At 44.9% G+C, this 24,595-nt stretch overlaps 1 protein-coding gene across 2 annotated transcripts; it reads left to right on the top strand.

Annotated features, from left to right (window-relative positions):
* Positions 1-3: 3 nt before the first annotated feature.
* Positions 4-9,088, top strand: DNAJB5 (DnaJ heat shock protein family (Hsp40) member B5). 2 transcript variants are annotated; one of them, XM_010587856.3, is made up of 4 exons: positions 4-116; positions 3,420-3,664; positions 6,887-7,488; positions 7,663-9,088. In XM_010587856.3, the coding sequence occupies exons 2-4, from the start codon at positions 3,454-3,456 to the stop codon at positions 7,894-7,896; spliced, it is 1,047 nt and encodes a 348-aa protein (XP_010586158.1). In that variant the 5' UTR covers positions 4-116; positions 3,420-3,453; the 3' UTR covers positions 7,897-9,088. The 2 variants fall into 2 exon arrangements, with proteins under 2 accessions (XP_010586158.1, XP_064147845.1); XM_064291775.1 differs by lacking the exon at positions 4-116 and adding an exon at positions 205-1,083.
* Positions 9,089-24,595: the final 15,507 nt, after the last annotated feature.

Below are 24,595 nucleotides of genomic sequence, written 5' to 3'. Positions count from 1 at the left end.
CGGCCGGCGGGCAAGAGACTCCTGTCCTGAGTGGAGGCGGCGGAGCCGGAGCCGGAGCCGGGGGAGGGGGCAGCGGCTGTCTGACGGACCGCGGCGGTGCCCGCAGCTCCTCACCGGTGAGGGTGCAGAGCCAGGACTCGGGGGTCCCGGGAGCAGGGGCATCGCGAAGGCAGGGGTCCTGGTGTCAGGGGGGTTGGGACACTGAGGGCCCAAAGGCTCTTCTGCCGTGGGAGTCCGGGGACTCGGGGTCTGCTAAGGTGTTCGATGTCCGAGACCTGGGCTTGGCTCCCACAGGGGGCAGCCAGCGTCCGAGCGGGGGGAGGGAAGGGTCGGATTGGGTTCCGCGGGGCGGAGGCGTTTCTGAGCCGGCCCAGCCAGGCAGCGCCGGTGACATCACCGACCACCCTCCCCCGCCTAAGCCCCCTCTTCTCTCTTCCTCCCCTTCTCTCCTCACTGTGTCTTTTGTCCTGGCCAAGCTCTGCCCTCCCCCGCCCCGCCCCACCCCGCCCCTCTACGAGGGAGGAGACTCCCCGTAAGCGACTTCATTGAGTAGGTTCTTGGGATTGGGGTCGGATCCTCCCCTCAGAGAGGAGCTCACTGCCTCTCAGGCCCTCACAATCACACCTGTCACAGGTACACACGCTGCCACTCACAAGCACAATCTCGCACTGCCGTCCTCATTGTCACACTACCATACACTCACCATCAGACAGACATTGCTGCACCTGAGAGCAGGTGCTGCTGGACCCTATCCCTTCACTCCACACCTGGGGATCACGTCCCACTCCTGCTCTATCAGACAGGCCTTGCCGGACAAATGCCTCTGAGAATCTGAGGAGGTGGCTTCCAGAGCTGCAGCATTCCAAGCAGGCTCCAGTGGAGCCACCAGAGGTGAGGGGCTTGGCTGGGCATGTTTAAGCGCACAGTGCTCTCCCGCCCACCCCCACTCCAGGAGGCCCGAGGAGCTTTCCGGAGCTTCCCACACTTCTGGGGAGAAGACTTCTTAGCCAGCTTGATGTTTAAAATTCAGCTGGAGCCCTTAAAACTTCGAGCGTGGACGCTGAATGGGTTTGTAAAGTTTCGGTAAGTCCTTCGGGAGAAGGGCACTCATACCTATACCAAGTCAATTTTCCCATCAGCCATCCCCCATTGCCTACCTGCTCCCTCCATCTCATCTCCATTTCATTCCCATTACATGCAAGAACCCCCTTCTATGTCACCCTTCATCTCTTCATATCTCAAACACTTCAGGCATCCATTTTCCACAAACATCTCCCATGTTTTGAACTTTCTCTGTCTCTCCCTCTTAACCCTGTCAGAACCCATTTTTCACTTCAGCCATTGCCATATCATTCCTCATCCCCCTCCATCAGTACCTCATTTTCTATATCAATCATCTCCCCTCCCTATACCCTTGCCATTTCTCCCTGTTTTTCATCCCTGCCTCTACATTAACATTCTCTTCATTTTTCTCCATCAAAGGCAGTCCATGCCATGGGGCTTTTTGGTCATTGCAACACATGGCTGTGGGTAAGGGGAGGGAAGGAGGGAGGAAAGGAGAAAGAAGACAAAGAGGCAGTTCCTGAGACCTTGCTCTGTGTGTGTGGAGGCAAGAGAATTACAGGCTTTAGAGCAGCTAGCAGGTGGGTGCCAGAGAGGAAGTTGTCTGAGTGAAGAGGTAATACGGGGACAGTGAGAGAAGGATTGGTGGAGTGGAGTGCCCATTGCCTAGAAGCTGCTTTTAGTTCTCTGGGCCACTGCCTTGGTGTGCTAGGGTTCCTTCCCAGTCCCAGGGGAAAGAGTGTAGGCTGAGGCAGAGATGGCAGACCACCACCACTACCACCCCCACTCCTTTTCAGGCAGCTTTTACTGCTGCTTCCGAAAATGGCTCCCCTCCCCCTGATGCTCTTTCTTCTCTGCCTCCCCCAGCCCCAGCCTCCCCCACTAGGCGTGACATACTGGTGGGGGGCATGGGGGAGTACCCGCCTTTATGGAGCCTTTTCTTTGTCAGAGTGAGGTGACTCTCAGTACCGTGAGTCAACCCAGCCACCTGCAGCAGGCCCTGTGGGGGCAGGAGCTAGGGCCATTGTCTCTGCCTACCTGGAGCCTTGGAGGCCTCTCCCTTACCCAGTTATAGCCCTGGCTCCTGCCAAGGCACCCTAATACACCTCACTGATGTGAAGCAGTCAGAGGCAGAAAGACAGGACTCAGCTGTGGCTGCCAGCCCAGGACCTTGCTAGAAAGACTCTGATTCTCCCAGCTTTGGCAGGAGTTGGCCAAATCTCAAAAGGGCTGAAGAATGGCTTCTGGGTATTCCCTCAAATAGCTCCAGCTAGAGTAAAGTTCCCTTCCCTTCATATCCACCACCACCAACACATGGGTGGGGGGAGTAATAATGGAAGAATTAGAGCCCTATATTTCTTCCTCACATACCAAATGCCCTTGCACCTAGCCTGGAAGGGACCATCGAAGAAGTGTGGGTCTGGCACTACGCCAGATCCTGAACCACTGGGGGCAGGTGAGAGGGAGGAACTGGTAGAGAAGGTATTAAAGAAATGGTGGTTAATGCCCAGTTATCTCTTAACAACTAGGGTTAAAAAAGGCCTTACCCCTGAGATGCTTTTGTTCACCAACACAGGTGCTTAGGCAGCACAGACATGTCTTCACACAGTTTTGTGTGTAGACATTGGGTGATGAATAAAGGGAACTGTTGCCCTGGTTAGGGGAAGGACAGTGTCACCCCCTTATTAATGATGGAGTTAGAAGCAGCAGTTTCCAAAGGTTGTGAGTCATTCTCTGATCTGAGTCACACGTGAGGGGTGGGTTGGGGGGCAGGGAGACCTGGGATCTCCAGTGACAGAAAGGACTCCAGGCACCCACATCCTGACTCAGCCTGGCTGAGTCCTGGCTGAGCCAGGACAGCTGACTGAATCCCCAGGTCCGTCTCCAGTCCTGAGCCACTGCCCCAGCTGCCCTCAGCTTGGGCACCACGCCTGAGGCATGGCGTAGGAGACCATGATGCTCGAGTGACCTCACCCAGCACACTGATCTTCACCAGGTTCTGTGCATAGGTCTGTCAGTCCATGGTTTCTGCCTCGCTCAGCAGGGCCTCTCAGGGTCTTCAGTCTGGTCCAAGGACCTGGGCCTCAGCCTAGACCCAAGAAGTGGGTCACAACCTCCAGCTTCCTGCTGGGAAAACCCAGGAGCTAAGGAAGGAATCACAGAATCCTAGAATGTCAGAGCTGGAAGAGATCTAGTCCAAACTTTTCATTTTACAGATGGGGGACAAAGGCCCAAGGAACAGGTGTGACCTGCTGAAGGTCACACAGTGAGTCATTTAGGGATTGTAGGATCATCAGGAGCAGGACTGAGGCAGAAGGGAACAGGGGCATCAGGGATTGGCCCTGGGTTTCTTTCAGAAACAAGGAGACCAGTGCCGGTCCAGTGGCTGTGATGGGAAAGGATTATTATAAGATTCTTGGAATCCCTTCGGGGGCCAACGAGGATGAGATCAAGAAAGCCTATCGGAAGATGGCCTTGAAGTACCACCCAGACAAGAACAAAGAGCCCAACGCTGAGGAGAAGTTCAAGGAGATTGCAGAGGCCTATGATGTGCTGAGTGACCCTAAGAAACGGGGCCTGTATGACCAGTATGGGGAGGAAGGTAAGAGGGCAGTGCTCTAGCCTGATGCTGGATGCCTGTCCTTGTCTGGGGCCCTGGGCGAACCAGTTCTCATAGTAAGGACCTGAAGGCTGAGGAGGGTGTGAGGCAGGCAGGTGTTCCAGCATTGACACCCAGAAGAGAGAAGAGACCACCCACTACCGAGTCTTAACACATTTCTCCCTGCCTGTCTGCCCTTCTCCCTACTCAAGTTCAGGCCTTGGAGAGATCTGAAGATTAGGAGCTAGAGCTAGAGGCCTCCCTCCTTCTTTCCCTCCCAGCCTTATTAGTCCTGCCCGAAATCCCTGCTGCTCCATTGGCTGAGGAGGAAGGCTGAGGAGAGGGAATGTGTGGCTCCCAAAGGACAGAGCATTCACATCCATCAGCATAAAAGTTTGGCCCTTAAACAGCCTGGGAATTAACCACTGGAGCTCTGAGCTAGAGGGATAGTTGCCTCCCTCCCCTCCCTGCCCCTTTTAGGTCAGCAGAACTGAGGTGGAGATTTGCCTCCCAGAGGAAGCGGCAAGGATCCAAGGGTGGAAAGGGAACTGCCGCTAGCATCTTACCCCTCCCTGGGGTAGCTGGTGGCCACGCACAGGGCAGCAGGAAAGGTCCAAATAAAGCCTCTGAGAGGGTGGCCCCTCCCAGCACATCCCACGGGCATGATGTAGCTGCTAATTCTGGGTCTGCCCCTCAGGGCCGCCTGCCACCCGCCAGCCACAAGCACCTGTCAGGCTATATTAAGAGACACTGTCACAGCTGAGGGCTCTCCTTCCTGAGAGGAACTGTCCTTCCTCCCTAACGGCATCCACCTTTCTTTAACATTCTTCACCTCCTCCTCACCTCCCTCAAAATTAAATGGGTTAATGATATGTACTGTTCCTAATACAAAGTAGGTGTTCAAAAGAATGTTCCCCTTCCCTGTTTTTGTTTCTCTGCTCCTATCCTCTGTGCACCCCAGTCTTCCCAACCCCTACTTCTTATTCTCCATGCTGCTAGTTCCTTTCATTTTTCCCTGCTCACCTCTTAGACTTGCCAACTCCCAGATTCACTGGCATCTGCTAGAATCTCCAGTATTCTCCTAGCTAAGAAATTTTTCTCTTTGGAAAGGAGGGATAGAAGAGGGGGGGCAGTGCAGACACCATGCCACCACCATGTGACCTGTCTAGGAATTGCACTCATTCCTCCCTGGGGCCTTACCTTTGTTTAGGAAGAAGGTGGGAGGTAGGAGAGCTGCCCAGAAACTCCAGCCCTCCTGCATGACCAGGCCCAAGTGAAGGGCAAAGTGCAGATTCTGATGCAGACCTCTATACCAAGAGGCCCCTGAAGATGCAGCACAGCCTTAAAGGGACCTTCAGGGCCTGGGGAGGAAGAAGCAGCCTTGGAAATGCTGCTTATATTTCTATCCACCCTGCCCCCTCCCCAACAGCCAGTCAGAGCAGTTGTGTACACAGACTCTGTGAGCAGCCCTGGCTGAGGACAAATTGTTCCCAGCTTGAAAAGCGGGTGGTAGTGGTAGAATAGGTATCCCTACAGAGAGAAATTACCCACTTCTGTCATTGTCAGTCCAACCTCCCTCTCTCACTGAGTTCTGCCACACTTCTTGAACTTGCATGATAATCAGCCCCTTCCCAGGGCCCCTCATAGAAAGAATAGACCCTGGGTCCTGGAGGAGGGCTGAGGAGGCAGTTGCCACAAGTTCCTGAACTGCCTGCCACTTGGCCTCTAAGGAAACTCAAATCTGCCCTTATGTCCTTGGAAACCAAAAAACCAAACCTGTTGCCGTGGAGTCAATTCCAACTCATAGCTCACAGTGACCCTACAGGACAGAGTAGAGCTGCTCCACAGGGTTTCCAAGGAGTGGCTGGTGGATTCAAACTGCTGATCTTTTGGTTAGCAGCCAAGCGCTTAACTACTGTGCCACCAGGGCTCCGTGGTCCTCGGAAATAAGAGGCTAATTAATTAGGCTCAGGCTTCCAAACCCAACCGAAGTTCTAGATGAAACACCTTAAAGAGAAGAGCCCCTTCCCCTAGCCTGTGTCCCACCCCTAAGCCTACATATTCTGGATTAGTTCTCAGTATTAATGCCATCCCATATTTCCGCCGATACTCCCCATCACCCCTGCCACACTCCCTCCTGCACTCCCATGAAGGCTGCCTCCAGGAATCTGAACCCTTCAGATAGGGCCTGAGAGAGCAGCTGGGTTCTGGGGTCGCCACCCTCCATATGTTACCTGATTTGTGCATTTTGGTTGCTCTGACATTAGATACAGAGTGTAGGCCTTGGCATTATATAACTCCAGGGAGCTCCATTCCCATCGTATTCTATGTCTGTACAATATGTGAATGGTGCCCCTGGAGTTGTGCATCTTTGCGAGCCCTGAGTGTGGGAACAAAGCATTTGAAAACTCTTTCTAGAGAAATAGCTCCTCATCTCCATTATTCAGCTAATAAGCTTTCCTGCTGTTTTGAACCCTTCTAATTTCTCATTTGGGCAGAAGTCAAGGAAAAAGGAAACACTGCTAGAAGCAGAATAAGAATGGGCTTCCCTTCTGGTCTGTGTCCCTACCTCATTTGGGACAGGTTACTTACTAGCCCCCTGTGTGCTCAGATCCTATGTATTTGTCTCTCGCCCTCTGTGTCTCTAGAGATAAGCAAAGGTTTGGGAGCCAGGTATGACTTGTAATGTGATTCCAGGCCAGCCACTCAACACTTTGTGAGAAGTCTTTGAGCCATGGGTACATGGGAAAGATTACAGAACTGGAGCTCACATCCTCTGAGTACTCTAGTCCTGGCTTTTCTGCCTATTGGGTAACTCAGTCTCTTTAAACCTCAAGATATGCATTACTATTTAATATATAATTAAGAATGGAAATTAATCTTGCCTGAGGCTTTGCTTCATCTATTAGCCTGACCTTTCTGGGGAATTAAAGGTTGCTTCTTTTTTTTTTTTTTTTTTTTCTCTTTAGGAGCCTGGATGGCTCAGTGGTTAAGAGCTCTGCTGCTAATCAAAAGGTCGGCAGTTTGAATCCACCAGCCACTCTTGGAAACCCTATGGAGCAGTTCTACTCTGTCCTATAGGGTTGCTGTGAGTTGGAATTGACTCGACAGCAATGGGTGTTTGGGTTTCTCTAGGCTTATGGTTTGGGAGCTAGAGGATAGAGTGGAGAGACTAGGGTGGAGTCAGGATGAGCACTACTGCCCCTAACTTCTCCTCCCCTCTAGGCCTGAAGACCGGCGGTGGTACATCAGGTGGCTCCAGTGGCTCCTTTCACTACACCTTTCATGGGGACCCTCACGCCACCTTTGCCTCCTTCTTTGGTGGCTCCAACCCCTTCGATATCTTCTTTGCCAGCAGCCGTTCCACTCGGCCCTTCAGTGGCTTTGACCCTGATGACATGGATGTGGATGAAGATGAGGACCCATTTGGTGCCTTCAGCCGCTTTGGCTTCAATGGGCTGAGTAGGGGTCCAAGGCGAGCCCCAGAACCACTGTACCCTCGGCGCAAGGTACAGGACCCACCTGTGGTACATGAGCTGCGGGTGTCCCTGGAGGAGATCTACCATGGCTCCACCAAGCGCATGAAGATCACAAGGCGGCGCCTCAACCCTGATGGGCGAACTGTGCGCACCGAGGACAAGATCCTCCACATTGTCATCAAGCGTGGCTGGAAGGAAGGCACCAAGATCACCTTCCCCAAAGAGGGTGATGCCACGCCTGACAATATCCCTGCCGACATCGTCTTCGTGCTCAAAGACAAACCCCATGCACACTTCCGTCGAGATGGTACCAATGTGCTCTACAGTGCCCTGATCAGCCTCAAAGAGGTGGGGCCTGTGGCAGGGTGTGTGTGTATGTGTGTTTGTTTGTGTGTGTGTGTCTGTTGGGGGAGATGTTCCCGTTCCTTCCCACCAGCTGGGCCATTCTTTCCTACTTCAGTCTTTTTCCTTCTTTCCCACTCTACTCCCACATTTTCCTCACTCTGCCTCATTTTTCCGCAGGCACTATGTGGCTGCACCGTGAACATTCCCACCATTGATGGCCGAGTGATCCCTTTGCCCTGCAATGACGTCATCAAACCAGGCACCGTGAAGAGACTCCGTGGGGAGGGGCTTCCCTTCCCTAAGGTGCCCACCCAGCGGGGAGACCTCATTGTTGAGTTCAAAGTTCGCTTCCCAGACAGATTAACACCACAGACAAGACAAATCCTCAAGCAGCATCTACCCTGTTCCTAGGCTCTGCCCAGCCAGCCCAGAGTCTACCACAGCAATACCCCCTATTATCCCCACTCCATGTGCACCCAGCTCAATGTCCACTGGATACTGGCAACTTTTTCTAAATGCAAAAAAAGGCTATTGGTTTTCAGGAAAATGTTCCTGTCCCTGACTCCCTTAAAGCTGGGCTGCCTTAGGGGAGTAGGGGAGTGGGAAGAGCTGGCCCAGTCCAAGGGTAAATTTTCATGTCACTAGCTTTGAATCCAGTTCCTACTCCAGTGGCTGGAGAGTGACCTGAGTGCTACTTGAAGTTAGAGATTCCTTGTCCATGCCTGTAAATAGCATGTCCTCCTTCCTCTCTCAGCTTTGCTGATACCTTTCCTCTCTCTTCTCTTTGGCCTCCTCCTGCTGGGGGAGGAAGAGAATAGAAAGGATACTGCTTCACCACCCCCACCCCAGGACCACAGTGTCCAACACTCAGAGAACCAAGGTTACCACACCCATATTCACGCACATGAACCACTCACCAAGAGCTGTTTGCACCTCTCTGGGGTTGAGATTGGAAGGGAAGATCACAAGACAGTACCCCGGGAACAGGGCCATTGAGCACGAGACACTTTTTGTTTGGGGCAGGGAGGTGAACAAGGCCCTCAGAAGCCTCCCAAAAGCTCCCCTGCCTACACGCCACAGAGTAGGAAGCTCTGTCCTCACTCCTGCTCTTGGTGTGTGCAAGGGTAGAGGGAGGGGAGGGGGGTGCCTGCTGTTTTAAAGCTAAGAGGTGGGGAGCAGTGTCCATCTCCCAGCCTTCATCAGGAAGGGAAAGGGCTTTGGGAGTAGGTGGCAGCTATTCTCCACCAAGAGATTCAGGGTCACAGGTTTCTCCCCACACCTCTGAACTCAGGGCCTAGCCACCCTCAAACTTCCAAATCCCACTTTTGTGATATGTGAAGCTACTTATTTCTTACCCATCTCAGAGGCTGTGTGGGGAATTTCCAGCCCTGTTATGCCTGTGTAACCCCACCCCATCCCCACAGTTGTATAAAGGTCAAATAGTGAAGGAGCTGGGAGAAAGACTGGTTCAGCCAGGTCCTGGAATGGGGTCTTCAGATTTTCTCACTTTGACAAGCCCTTGAATGTTTTTATAGTAGTTTTTTTTGTATTTTTTTGTAATGACAGTATTATGGAAAAAAAATAAAGTATTTTAAAAATAGGACATCTGAGCAGGAGCAATGAAACTGGGATGGGGGTGGGTGTGCAGTGCCACTATCAACTTCCCTCTAGGCCCCTGGTCACCTTTGAAAAGCCCAAGCAGGCCCTCAGTAAGAGCTAAAGCCAACTCCTTCCTGCCTTTAAGCCCAGACTCCTGGGATTCCCTAAATGTATACCCTAGACACAGCACAGACAGAAAACGGCATTTGGCTATTAGAACAAATATATTTGGAAATAATAAATATCCTTAGTTATGAGTAACAGAGACCCTCTTCTTCAAAGGATGTGCCAGCATGAGAACTGATGGATTTTCACTACATGGACTGAAATTTCCCCTTGAGAAAATTTTCCTTCTAAGATTGGATAGAGGAGGGCTCTCTGGATGACTAGAAGAGACACATCCCAAAGGATATGGCCTGGTGCAGTAGAGAGGGTGGCCTGAGGTACCTGGCATCCTTGGCCCATGCTAGCAGGGCTGGCTGGGTACACAGGCTCCCAATGAGGCATTGAACACAGTTACTGATTCTTGAAATTCACAGTTTCCTAGGAACGTCTGGTCTGATCTCTGACCTGCCTGTCCTTGCCGAGACAACTCTGGCCCTCAGAGTCTGCTTGATTGGGCATTTGTCACTTTCCTTGGATCTGGATAGAAAAGAGCCCTGTAGTCACAAGAAGGCCCATCTGAGGGCTCTGCCTGGGCCTGACGGTCCTCCTGGTGCTGACTTTCCTCTGTGCATGAGGTCCACGCCTAATGCCCATATTCTTCTCCAGGATCAGGCCCATGACTGACACCCTGCTAGCTCAGTGTCCCCACTGCCTGTTCATACACAGCTCTGCCTTAACCTGGGCTTGGGTTCCACAGAGAGGATGACATTGACTTGGTTATTTTCAGGGGACCATCCTGCTCCTTGCCCTTTTTCCTGGGAAGAAGTCACTGAGAAAAAGCTCCTCATTCTTTTAACCAAAGCCCATCCCTTCTATTGCAGAAACCAGAAGGTCTTGCTGACAAAGTGTCTAAGAATCCCCTTACTTGGGAAAGGACAGCCTCAATCGTGCATCTCCTATTCGATCATCTTCTGTATTCAGTCTCCTAGGGTTATCCCTCTCTTCAGCTGGGGCTAAATTTTTGTCCTGGCTCTTCACTGAGGCCTGAAGCTTTGGGATCCTGGCTTTCTGCTAGGCCAGACTGTTCCCTCTGGCCTCCATATGGACACACAGGACCTGAGAAATTGTCATGACTCTGATAACACACTCTAGGGATGGGACTATGAGACCTTAGAAGACAGGATATCTGAGGAAAAGAGCACTTCAATGGGAAAACTCTGAGGCTGACTCTGAAGCTTTACCTCCAATTCTGATTTTACCCTTCTGGAAGGCTGCGTGGGGAAAATTTGGGGCCCTTTTATACCTGTGTAATTCCCACCCCTCCACCCCCATCCCCCAATACACACACCAAACCAAAAAACAACCCCATTACTGTCAAGTCGATTCCGACTCACAGCAACCCTACAGGATGGAACAGAACTGCCCCATAGGGTTTCTAAGGAGTGGATGGTGGATCCGAGCTGCTGAGCTTTTGGTTAGCAGCCAAGTTTTTAACTACTGCACCACCAAGACTCCAATATACAGTCATATAATAGTTCAGTTGGTTCAGTCAGGTCCTAGGGCAGGGTTTCTACTAAATTTCCTGACTTTGACCTTACTTGGAGCTCACCTAGGAGCTTTCCCTGGGAAGATGGTCAACTGATTAACTTCACATTTGCCTGATGTGATGGATAACAATTGGGGCAATAATAGGCTAACCCAAAGGCTTGAAAACTTGGGGAATGAGCTCTGACATATTCCTGGGAATACAGAAGGCCATGCTCATGCATAGGGCTGCGTGCATGCCCAGGGCTGTTGCATGCTCACAAAAGACCTCAGAAGGCTCTACACTCTCACCTCAAGCTGACTTTGAGACTCTGTGCAAATAGGAAGTGAAGGCTAAAGCAGAGTTGTTAATCTCCTGGCTGAGTATTGAAGGCATACCCCAATATGCATGCAGGGTCCCTTGGCAAAGACTGAAAGACCAGTTGGCACTAGTCACTTAAGGAAATCTCTGTCCAATCATTAGCTGACCACTAAGCTAACAAGCAAAGACATTAGTGGTCACACACAACAAAGGATATAGACTTTACAGAATTAGTGCAGAAAAGTCACTAAGCAAATGAACAACAACAAAAAACCCTGGAGAGTGAGGAGAACTTATTTACAGAGTTGCCACATTATATTATTTTAAATTTCCAGTTTTCAGTGAAAAATTACAGACATGCAAATAAATAAGAAAGTATGGCCTATACACGGGGGGAGAAAGCAATCAATAAAAATGTCCTTGAGAACTAACAGAAGATTTCAGCAAAGTATCAGATATAAAATAAACATTCAAAAATCAGATGCCTCTGCAACAACAAAGAGAATGGCAAAGAGGAAATCACCAAATCAGTACCATTTACAATAGCCCCCAAGAAGATAAAACACTTAGGAATAAACATAACCAGAGACATAAAAGACCTATACAAAGAAAACTACATGACACTACTGCAAGAAACCAAAAGAGATCTACATACATGGAAAAACATACCTTGCTCATGGATAGGAAGACTCAACATTGTGAATATGTCGATTTTACCCAAAGCGATCTACAGATACAATGCAATCCTGATCCAAATTCTGACACTTTTTAGTAATATGGAGAATAAATCAGCAAATTCATATGGAAAGAGAAGAGGCCCAGGATAAGTAAAGCATTACTGAAGAAGAACAAATTGGGAGGCCTCACACTACCTGATTGTACAACATATTATACTGCCACAGTAGTCAAAACAGCCTGGTCCTGGTACAAAACAGATACACAGACCAAAGGAACAGAATTGAGAATTCAGATGTAAATTCATCCACCTATGAGCAGCTTTTATTTGACAAATGCCCAAAGTCTGTTAAAGGGGGAAAAGACAGTCTCTTTAAGAAATAATGCTGGCATAACTGGAATAAAAAATATATATATATTTTACCCACCCGAAAAACATGAAACAACACCCTTACCTCACACCATGCACAAAAACGAACTGAAAATGGATCAAAGATCTGAATATAAAATCTAAAATGACAAAGATCATGGAAGAAAAGATAGGATCCCTGATACATGGCATAAACAAAATATAAAACATAACTAACAATGCACAAATACCAGAAGAGAAAATAGATAACTGGGAGCTCCTAAAAATCAAACATTTATGCTCATCCAAAGACTTCACCAAAAGAGTAAAAAGACAACCTAATAAAGACTGGGAAAAATATTTTTGGCTATGACATAACCAATCAGGGTCTAATCTCTAAAATCTACAAGATACTGCAAAACTTCAACCACAAAAAGACAAGTAAACCCAATTAAAAAAAGGGGAAAGAATATGAACAGACACTTCACCAAAGAAGACATTCAGGTGGCTAACAGACACATGAGCAAATGCTCACGATCATTAGCCATTAGAGAAATGCAAATAAAATCTACAATGAGATACCATCGCACCCCAAAGAGGCTAGCATTAATCCAAAAAACACAAAATAATACATGTTGGAGAGGTTGCGGAGAGACTAGAACAGTTATACACTGCTGGTGGGAATGTAAAATGGTACAACCACTTTGGAAATTGATTTGGCACTTTCTTAAAAAGCTAGAAATAGAAGTACCATATGATTCAGCAATTCCCACTCCTTGCAATATATCCTAGAGAAATAAGAGCCGTCACATGAACAGATATACGCATACCCATGTTTATTGCAGCACTGTTCACAATAGCAAAAAGATGGGAACAACCTAGATGCCCATCAACAGATAAATGGATAAACAAATTATGGTATATTCACACAGTGGAATACTACACAACAATAAAGAACAACGATGAATCCATGAAATATCTCATAATATGGAGGAATCTGGAAGGCATTATGCTGAGTGAAATTAGTCAGTTACAAAAGGACAACTGCTGTATGAGACCACTATTATAAGAGCTCAAGAAAAGGTTTAAACACAGAAGAAAACATTCTTTGATGGTTACGAGGCTGGGAGGGAAGGAGAGGGGAATTCACTAACTAGATAGCAGATAAGAATTATCTCAGGTGAAGGGAAGGACAACACACAACACGGGGAAGCTAGCACAACTGGACTAAACCAAAAGCTAAGAAGCTTCCTGAACACAACCAAACACTTCAAGGGACAGTGTAGCAGGGTCTGGGGTTTGGGTACCATGGTTTCAGAGGACGTCTAATTCAATTGGCATAACAAAGTTTATTAAGAAAACATTCTGCTATCCACTTTGGTGAGTGGCATCTGGGGTCTTAAAAGCTAGCAAGTGTACATCTAAGATGTATCAACTGGTCCCAACCCACCTAGAGCAAAGGAGAATGAAGAACACCAAGAACACAAGGAAAATATTAGCCTAAGAGACAAAACAGACCACATAAACCAAAGACTCCATCAGCCTGAGACCAGGAGAACTAGATGGTACCCAGCTACCACCAATGACTGCCCTGGTAACAGAGAGTCCCTGATGGAGTAGGAGAAAAGTGGGGTGCAGAACTCAAGTTCTAGTAAAAAGACCAGACTTAATGGTCTGACTGAGACTGAAGGAATTCCAGAAGACATGGCCCTCAGACTCTCTCTTAACCCAGAACTAAAACCATCCCCAAAGCCAACTCTTCAGACAAAGAATAGACTGAACTATAAGACATAAAATGATACTCGTAAAGACTGTGCTTCTTAGTTCAAGTAGATACACGAGACTAAACAGGCAGCTCCTGTCCAGAGGTGAGATGAGAAGGTGGAAAGGGATAGGAGCTGGTTGAATGGACACGGGAAATCCAGGGTGGAAGGAAGGATTGTACGGTCACATTATAGGGATAGCAACTAAGGTCACATAACAATGTGTGTATAAATTTTTGTATAAGAAACTAACTTGAGCTGTAAGCTTTCACTTAAAGCACAATTTAAAAAAAATGTCCCTGAGGATTTACTAGACAAAGACTTTACATGGGCTATTTTAAGTACGCTCAAAGAACTAACTAAAAAAATTAAAAGTCTATAAAGAATCAAGTGAAAGTATGAAAACGATGTCTCAACAAATAGAGTTTATCAATAAAGAGAAAAAAAGGAGAAGAACCAAATAGAAAGACTGGAGTTGAAAAGCACAATAACTGAGATGAAAAATTCTACAGAAGGGCTCAAGAGGAGATTTGAGCAGGCAGAAAGGAAAAAAATAGCAAGCCTGAAGATAGGTCAATTGAAATTATCCAATAAAAGGAACATTAAGAAAAATGAGCAGAGGCTCAGAGACCACCAAGCTTACCAACATACCCATAATGGGAGTCCCAGAAAGAGAGGAGATAGAGAAAGGGGCAGAAATAATATGTGAATAAATCCCACTGAATTTAGAGACCATCTCAAGAATAGGTTTGACGTGTTGAACACCAATGACCGATGATCAGATGAGTTGTGGAATGACATCAAGGACATCATACAGGAAGAAAGCAAGGTCATTAAAAAGGCAGGAAAGAAAGAAAAGACCAAAACGGATGTCAGAAGAGAATTTGAAACTTGCTCTTCAACGTAGAGTAGCTAAAGCGAAAGGAAGAAATGATGAAGTAGAAGAGCTGAGCAGAAGATTTCAAAGGGCAGCTCGAGAAGACAAAGTAAAGTATTATAATGAAATGTGCAAAGACCTGGAGATAGAAAACCAGAAGGGAAGAACACACTTGGCATTTCTCAAGCTGAAAGAACTGAGGAAAAAAATCAAGCCTTCAGTTGCAAGACTGAAGGATTCTACGGAGAAAATATTAAATGACACACAGGAAGCATCAGAAGTAAATGGAAGGAATACACAGAGTCATTGTACCAAAAACAATTGGTCAACGTTCAACCATTTCAGGAGGTAGCACATGATCAGAAACTGATGGTACTGAAGGAAGAAGTCCAAGCTGCCCTGAAGGCATTGGCAAAAAACAAGGCTCCAGGAATTGACAGAATACTAATTTAGATGTTTCAACAAATGGATGCAGCACTGGAAGCACTCACTTGTCTATGCCAAGAAATTTGGAAGACAGCTACTTGACCAACCGACTGGAAGAGATCCATTTTTATGCCTATTCCCAAGAAAGGTGATCCAACCAAACATGGAAATTATCAAACAATATCATTAATATCACACGCAAGTAAAATTTTGCTGAAGATCATTCAAAAGCAGCTGCCACAGTATATCGACAGGGAACTGCCAGAAATCCGAGCTGGATTCAGGAGAGGACATGGAACAAGGGATATCATTGCTGCTGTCAGGTGGACCCTGGCTGAAAGCAGAGAACACCAGAAAGTTATCTACCTGTGTTTCACTGACTATGCAAAGGCATTTGACTGTGTGGATCATAACAAATTATGGATAACATTGCAAGAAATGGGAATTCCAGAACACTTAATTGTGCTCATGAGGAACCTGTACATAGATCAAGAGGCACTCATTTGAACAGAACAAGGGGATACTGTGTGGTTTAAAGTCAGGAAAGGTGTGTGTCAGGGTTGTATCCTTTCACCATACTTATTCAATCTGTATGCTAAGCAAATAACGTGAGAATCTGGACTATATGAAGAAGAATGGGGCATCAGGATTGGAGGAAGACTCACTAACAACCTGTGTTATACAGATGACACAACCTTGCTTGCTGAAAGCAAAGAGGGCTTGAAGCACTTACTGATGAAGATCAAAGACTACAGCCTTTACTATGGGTTATGCCTCAACACAAAGAAAACAAAAATTCTTACAACTGGACCAATAAGCAAAGTCATGATAAACAGAGAAAAGATTGAAGTCGTCAAGGATTTCATTTTACTTGAATGGATAATCAACACCCATGGAAGCAGCAGGCAAGAAATCAAAAGACACAATTGCATTGGGCAAATCTGCTGCAAAAGACCTCTTTAAAGTGTTCAAAAACAAAGATGTCACCTTGAAGACTAAGGTGCACCTGACCCAAGCAATTGTGTTTTCAATTGCCTCATGCGCACGTGAAAGTTGGACGATGAATAAGAAAGACCAAAGAAGAATTGACGCCTTTGAATTGTGGTGTTGGCGAAGAATATTGAATATACCATAGACTGTCAAAAGAACTAACAAATCTGTCTTAGAAGTAAAACCAGGATGCTCCTTAGAAGCAAGGATGGTGAGCCTACATCTCACATACTTTGGACATGTTATCAGGAACGACCAGTCCCTGCAAAAGGACATCATGCTTGGTAAAGTGGAGGGTCAGTGAAAAAGAGGAAGACCCTCAATGAGATGGATTGACACAGTGGCTCCAGCAATGGGGTCAGGCATAACAATGATTGCGAGGATGACGCAGGATTGGGCACTGCTTTGTTCTGTTGTACATTCGGTTGCTATGAGTTGGAACCAACTCGATGGCACCTAACAACAACAGCAAATAATGACTAAACACTTCTCAAATCAGATGAAAAACATTAATCTACACAGCTAAGAAGCTCAAGAACTTCAAGTAGATAAATTCAAAGACATCCACGCCTAAACTCATCATAACCAAACTTTGATTGCTTTTGGGTGAAAGACAAAGACAGAATCCTGAAAGAGGCAAGAGAAAAGTGATTCATCACATACAAGGGATTCACAATAAGATTAACAGCTTTCAGAGTTGCTCTATAGCGACCTTCCCAGCAGGGATCTTAGTTCAAGCTGCCCTTATACAGGTGGCCGTGAAAAATAGGAGGTACAAGCTGCAGCCAGGAGAAGAATGGGGATAGGAGGCCCAGCAATTCGCTCCTAGGTGTATATCCCAGAGAATCGAGAACATGTGTTTACGTAAAAATTCGTTCACAAATATTCACAGCAGTATTATTAATAATAGCCAAGAAAGAAGGTAACCAAAGACTCAGAGAAGAAACTAGTCTACAGGACAAATAGTCTACATAAACCATGACCTGGCAGGAGTCACATTCCCCCACATCCCTGACTTAATGATGTTTCTTTTATTTCTCATGCAGTGCCTTTCTTTCACATTCCTTTTCCCATAGATTCCCCGTCCATGTCAACGTCAGCTATATTGGGGCCCCGGATTTACATAGGCCATGCTAGGAAAAGGGGTACAGAAAAGAAGAGGAAGACAAGAGTCAATAAATTTTCCAAAGAGCAAGCAGGTCCTGTGCCCCCTCGACTTCTTGTGGCAATCTCTCCAAGCTAGGAAACTAAGAGACTTGGTTACATGTGGTGAAGGCAGAAGCAAAGGGATCACATAGGAGACTGAGTAAAATGGCCCTTTGTGGAAGGATCTTAGGAGGCTAGACTCTGAGAGACCTCAGCATTAGTACATAAGGTCAAATGGTCCATGACAATTGTCAGGTTCAAGTATGTAATACTGTTTTATATTTAAAAGTGCTTTCTCATACATTAACCCATATGATCCTCATAATCATGAGGCCAAGTGTATCTCAAGGAAGAATGTGAACCTTAGAAAAGTTAAACAATTTTTCCAAAGCCAGGACCCCTTGGTTTGGAGGTTTATGGTCATGGTTTCACGGGACATCCCAGTTAATTGTCCTAATAATGTGTTTAGTGCTTCTCTTTTATCTCCTAGTTTGTTGCATAGTTCCTAGGGTCTTAAAAGCTTGCAAGTGGCCATCCAAGGCAAAGCAATTGGTCTCAATTCATCTGGAGCAACAGAGGAAAAAGGAGAGTCAAGAATAGGAGGAGGGTATGAAATGTGTGGCTGATTGCCTCTATGAACAACTGCTTCCTTTGCCATGAGACCAGAAGAACTGAATGCTGCCTGGCTACCATTACTGAATATTTTGATCAAAGATTCTATACAAGAATTCTGATCAAAATTTTAAATTCTCACGGACTCTAGACTTTCTGGAGCCAAGGGGGCTGGATGAACCTTGAAACTATTACTCTGAGATAATCTCTAAAACTTAAACCAAAAATATTCCCTAAAGTCTTCTTAAAACCAAACTATGTGGTTGTTGTTGTTGTTGTTGTTACATGCCATCAAGTTGGTTCTGACTCATAGTGGCCCTATGTACAATAGAAGGAGACACTGCCCAGTCCTGCCTTATCCTCACAATTGTTGCTATGCTTGAGCCCATTGTTGCAGCCATTGTGTCAATCTATCTTGTTAAGGGTCTTCCCCTCTTTCATTGATCCTCTACAAAACTGAAATATCTGACTTGAGCATGGTGTTCTTTTAAGAACTACCTCTTTGGGATCAGAGTGACAACTGCAACTTGAAAGATTAGATAGGAACCTTAGGGGGCAGTGAGTTTATGTTAATAAGGGAAGAACAACTCAGAAAAGGAAGGTGAGAATGACTGCACAACTCAAAGAATGTAATCAATGTCATGAATTGTACATGTAGAAATGGTTGAAGTGGTGTATATTTTGCTGTGCATATTCTCAACAACAACAAAATAAAATAAATTTTTTAAAAAAGGTCTGCCTCCAAGTGACCATTCTATTGCATCTCACAATGCCACTTATGGGCAAGACCCATTGCCCAGCTCCATCATTCTCTCATTTCCATGGATTGGCAGAGCAGAGAATTGGAGAAGTATTCCAAGTTCTGACTTCCTTCCTATTAACCTCCCCTCTGAGGTCTTTGTTTTCTGAGAGAGATGGACTCTAGTAGCTGACATCTTCAGAGACTGTGTACCTGGGTCCCATGGAAAGACGAGATCAAAGTTAACCCTTGGAGAGCTCAGGACTGAGTAGGCAGAATCTCATCCATAAATGCTCCTTCTTTGCTCCTCTTCTTCCCTCTTCATCAACCCTGAAAAAACATGGAAGGGATGAGGGGTTGGAACCCAATTCTCAGCTTCCTCTCTCTAGGCAAGCTGAAGATATTCATTACATATGAATAATATGATTTTCTACACTGAATTAATAGAGCTCTGTGTTCTTTCTCTGAAATTCTTTTTTTTTTAATAATTTTTATTGTGCTTTAAGTGAAAGTTTACAAATCAAGTCAGTCTGTCACACATAAACCTATATACGCCTTACTACATACTCCCATTTACTCTCCCCGTAATGAGTCAGCCAGCTCCCTCCCTCCAGTCTCTCTTTTCATGACCGTTTTGCCAGTTTCTAACCCTCTCTGCCCTCCCATCTCCCCTCCAGACAGGACATGCCAACACAGTCTCAAGTGTCCACCTGATACAAGTAGCTCACTCTTCATCAGCATCTCTCTCCATCCCATTGTCCAGTCCCTTCCATGTCTGATGAGTTGTCTTCGGGAATGGTTCCTGTCCTGGGCCAACAGAAGGTTTGGGGACCATGACTGCCGGGATTCTTCTAGTCTCAGTCAGACTATTAAGTCTGGTCTTTTGATGAGAATTTGGGGTCTGCATCCCACTGTTCTCCCACTCCCTCAGGGGTTCTCTGTTTTGCTCCCTGTCAGGGCAGTCATCGGTTGTGGCCGGGCACTATCTAGGTCTTCTGGTCTCAGGATGATGTAAGTCTCTAGTTCATGGGGCCCTTTCTATCTCTTGGGCTCATAGTTATCGTGTGACCTTGGTGTTCTTCATTCTCCTTTGATCCAGGTGGGTTGAGACCAATTGATGCATCTTAGATGGCCGCTTGTTAGCATTTAAGATCCCAGACACCACACTTCAAAGTGGGATGCAGAATGTTTTCATAATACAATTTATTTTGCCAATTGACTTATAGGTCCCCTTAAGCTGTAGTCCTCAAACCCCCGCCCTTGCTCCGCTGACCTTCGAAGCACTCAGTTTATCCCAGAAACTTCTTTGCTTTTGGTCCAGTCCAGTTGAGCTGACCTTCCATGTATTGAGTATTGTCCTTCCCTTCACCTAAAGTAGTTCTTATCTACTAACTAATCAGTAAATAACCCTCTCCCACCCTCCCTCCCTCCCCCCTCTCCTAACCACAAAAGAATGTGTTCTTCTCAGTTTATACTATTTCTCAAGATCTTATAATAGTGGTCTTATACAATATTTGTCCTTTTGCCTCTGACTAACTTCACTCAGCATAATGCCTTCCAGGTTCCTCCATGTTATGAAATGTTTCACAGATCCGTCACTGTTCTTTATCGATGCGTAGTATTCCATTGTGTGAATATACCACAATTTATTTATCCATTCATCCGTTGATGGACACCTTGGTTGCTTCCAGCTTTTTGCTATTGTAAACAGTGCTGCAATAAACATTGGTGTGCATATATCTGTTCGTGTAAAGGCTCTTATTTCTCTAGGATATATTGCAAGGAGTGGGACTGCTGGATCGTATGGTAGTTCTATTTCCAGCTTTTTGAGGAAGCACCAAATCGATTTCCAAAGTGGTTGTACCATTTGACATTCCCACCAGCAGTGTATAAGAGTTCCAATCTCTCCACAGCCTCTCCAACATTTATTATTTTGTGTTTTCTTGGAATAATGCCAGCCTTGTTGGAGTGAGATGGAATCTCCTCGTAGTTTTAATTTGCATTTCTCTAATGGCTAATGATCGAGTGCATTTTCTCATGTATCTGTTAGCTGCCTGAATATCTTCTTTAGTGAAGTGTGTGTTCATATCCTTTGCCCAATTTTTGATTGGGTTGTTTGTCTTTTTGTGGTTAAGTTTTAACAGAATCATATAGATTTTAGAGATCAGGTGCTGGTCAGAGATGTCATAGCTGAAAATTTTTTCCCAATCTGTAAGTGGTCTTTTCTCTCTTTTGGTGAAGTCTTTAGATGAGCGTAGGTGTTTGATTTTTAGGAGCTCCCAGTTATCTGGTTTCTCTTCGTCATTTTTAGTAATGTTTTGTATTCTGTTTATGCCTTGTATTAGGGCTCCTAACGTTGTCCCTATTTTTTCTTCCATGATCTTTGTCGTTTTAGTCTTTATGTTTAGGTCTTTGATCCACTTGGAGTTAGTTTTTGTGCTTGGTGTGAGGTATGGGTCCTGTTTCATTTTTTTGCAAATGGGTGGGTATCCAGTTATGGCAGCACCATTTGTTAAAAAGACTATCTTTCCCCCAATTAACTGACACTGGGCCTTTGTCAAATATCAGCTGCTCATATGTGGATGGATTTACATCTGGGTTCTCAATTCTGTTCCATCGGTCTATGTGCCTGTTGTTGTACCAGTACCAGGCTGTTTTGACTACTGTGGCTGTATAATATGTTCTGAAATCAGGTAGAGTGAGGCCTCCCACTTTCTTCTTCTTTTTCAGTAATGCTTTACTTATCCGGGGCTTCTTTCCCTTCCATATGAAGTTGGTGATTTGTTTCTTCATCACATTAAAAAATGACATTGGAATTTGGATTGGAAGTGCATTGTATGTATAGATGGCTTTTGGTAGAATAGACATTTTTACTATGTTAAGTCTTCCTATCCATGAGCAAGGCATGTTTTTCCACTTATGTAGGTCCGTTTTAGTTTTTTGCACTAGTACTTTGTAGTTTTCTTTGTATAGGTCTTTTACATCTTTGGTAAGATTTATTCCTAAGTATTTTATCTTCTTGGGGGCTACTTGATTTGGTGATTTCCTCTTCGATGTTCTTTTTGTTGATGTAGAGGAATCCAAGTGATTTTTGTATGTCCATCTTGTAACCTGAGACTCTGCCGAACTCTTCTATTAGTTTCAGTAGTTTTCTGGAGGATTCCTTAGGGTCTTCTGTGTATAAGATCATGTCATCTGCAAATAGAGATAATTTTGCTTTTCCCTTGCCAATCCGGATGCCCTTTATTTCTTTGTCTAGCCTAATTGCTCTGGCTAGGACCTCTAGCACAATGCTGAATAAGAGCGGTGATAAAGGGCATCCTTGTCTGGTTCCCGTTCTCAAGGGAAATGCTTTCAGGCTCTCTCCATTTAGAACGATGTTGGCTGTCGGCTTTGTATAAAAAAGTATAGACGCCCTTTATTATGTTGAGGAGTTTTCCTTCAATTCCTATTTTGCTGAGAGTTTTTATCATGAATGGGTGTTGGACTTTGTCAAATGCCTTTCCTGCATCAATTGATAAGATCATGTGGTTTTTGTCTTTTGTTTTATTTATATGGTGGATTACATTAATGGTTTTTGTAATATTAAACCAACCTTGCATACCTGGTATAAATCCCATTTTGTCGTGGTGGATTATTTTTTTGATATGTTGTTGAATTCTATTGGCTAGAATTTTTTTGAGGATTTTTGCATCTATGTTCATGAGGGATATAGGTCTGTAATTTTCTTTTTTTGTGGTGTCTTTACCTGGTTTTGGTATCAGGGATACGGTGGCTTCATAGAATGAGTTAGGTAGTATTCCATCTTTTCTATGCATTCATTATATATGAAAAATATGATTTTCTACACTGGATTAATAGAGCTCTGTGTTCTTTCTCTGAAATTCATTTTTAATATAGATTAAAATATTCCTATTTTTCCTTCTTTAAGAAAATCTCAAACAGGGATTTTCTGTATGTGGTCCTCAATTGATTTTTCTATCAACAGCTTTTTGCTGGAAAAGGCACAGAACTGCAGAGCAACAGGTGCATGTATGCTTCATCCAATAGGATTTTGGCCTCTGACTCTATTACTGACTCTATAGTACTCCACATCAGCTCAAATACAAAGGAGACACTTGGTCCACAGACACCTGAGAAATAAAGGTGACTGATGAACACATACTGAAGGACTCTATTCTCCTGGAAATATCCTAAACTCTCTTCATAATCTAATGCTGTTCTGTTCCATATGATAGCCACTAGCCATATGTGGTTTTTGAGCACTTTGAAATGCAGCTAATCTGAATTGAGATGTGCTGTAACTAGACTTTGAAAACAGTAAGAGATATAAAATGTCTCATTAATTCATTTATATTGATTAGATGTTGAAATGATTGTGAAAAGAAACTTCTTATCAAATATACTATGTATTTGCTGAAAATGTCTCTTAATATTGTCCACTTTATTATTCATGAAATTTTTTTTACACAACGGGTTTATTTTTTTTTTCATTTTGCTCCGCTGCAGAGCATTCTTTTGGTATTTATCAACTGAAGAACACATTCTTTCACAACAGATTTACACAGCATTGATGATGACCATCATTGAACTTTATAGGCTTTGGATATCAGTTCTTCCTCAATCTCTAGTCAACTCTGAAGACTCATTCAAGTGAATTTCCTCCACACAACATACAAGGAAGTCATCTGACGAGGGTAATTGCAGTGCACAATGTTATATTCCCTTAATGGCACAATAGCCATAACATGTCAAAATAAAATTTAAGGAAACAACTGTATATTCTGTTAAAAACTTGAGATCTCCAATAAATCGACCAACCTGTAGCCAGATTAACAAAGAAAAAAAGAGAGAAGATGCAAATATCTAAAATCAGAAATGAAAGTGGGGACATTACAACTGACACTCTGAAAATAAAAAGGATCCTAAGAGGATACTATGAACAATTGCACATCAACAAATTAGACAATGTTGATGAAATGGACAAACCCCTAGAAACACATAAACTATATAAACTGATTCAAGAAGAAATAGAAAATCTCAGCCTACCCATAACAAATGAAGAGATTGAACCAGGAATCAAAGACCTCCCAACAAAAAAACAAGTCCTGGGCCAGATGGCTTCACTGGGGAATTCTACCAACATTTATAGAAGTGACGCTAATACTTCTTAAATGCTTCCAAAAAATAGAAGAGAACACTTGCTAACTCATTCTATGAGGCTAACATTACCCTAATACTAAAACCAGGTAAAGACACCATAAGAAAACTACAGATCAATATCCTTTATGAATACAGATGCAAAAATCCTCAACAAACCAAATCGAACAGCATATCAAAAGGATTTGTTGTTGTGGGCCATGAAGCCGACTCGAACTCATAGAAAACCTAAAGGACAGGAAAGAACTGCCTCATAGAGTTTCCTAGGCTATAATCTTTACAGGAGCAGATAGCCAGGTCTTTTCTCCCGCAGAGCAGCTGGGTGGGTTCAAGCCACGAGCCTTTTGGTTAGCAGCCAAGCACTTCACCATTGCACCACCAGGGGTCCTGAAAGGATTATATACCATGAATGAGTGGGATTTACTTCAGGAATCCAAGAGTGGTTCAACATATGAAAATCAATGTAATACATCATGTTAATACAGTGAAGGGGGGAAACCCATATCATCTCAACTGATCCCAAAAAACAAAACATTTGACAAAATCCAACACTTTTTCATGATAAGAACACTCAACAAACTAATAAACTAGGAATAGAAATGGACTTCCTCAAAATCATAAAGGGTAGTTATGAAAAACCCACAGCTAACATAATACTGAATGGTAAAGACTGAAAGCTTTGAAACAAGAGCAGAAAGAAGGGACACTTAGCTCATCCTGAGCCTTCAGGGTAGGTTCCCTGAAGAGATGATGCCTGAGTTGGGCTAGAAGGACAGTTAAGAATTATCTAGGTGGAGAAAAGTGGTAAAGGCATTCCAGACAG

This window comes from Loxodonta africana, chromosome 9, assembly GCF_030014295.1.
Source record: "Loxodonta africana isolate mLoxAfr1 chromosome 9, mLoxAfr1.hap2, whole genome shotgun sequence".
NCBI classification, from domain to species: Eukaryota; Metazoa; Chordata; class Mammalia; order Proboscidea; family Elephantidae; genus Loxodonta; species Loxodonta africana.
The sequence above is the reverse complement of the archived record's forward strand: the minus strand, read 5'-3'. Positions and strand labels throughout refer to the sequence as shown.

Bases quoted from the DNA above. Each gene is read 5' to 3' on its own strand.
- DNAJB5 (XM_064291775.1), top strand. From the start codon at position 911: ATGTTTAAGCGCACAGTGCTCTCCCGCCCACCCCCACTCCAGGAGGCC. The intron at 3,665-6,886 runs GTAAGAGGGCAG...CCTCCCCTCTAG, and splicing joins TGACCAGTATGGGGAGGAAG to GCCTGAAGACCGGCGGTGGT. The intron at 7,489-7,662 runs GTGGGGCCTGTG...ATTTTTCCGCAG, and splicing joins CCCTGATCAGCCTCAAAGAG to GCACTATGTGGCTGCACCGT.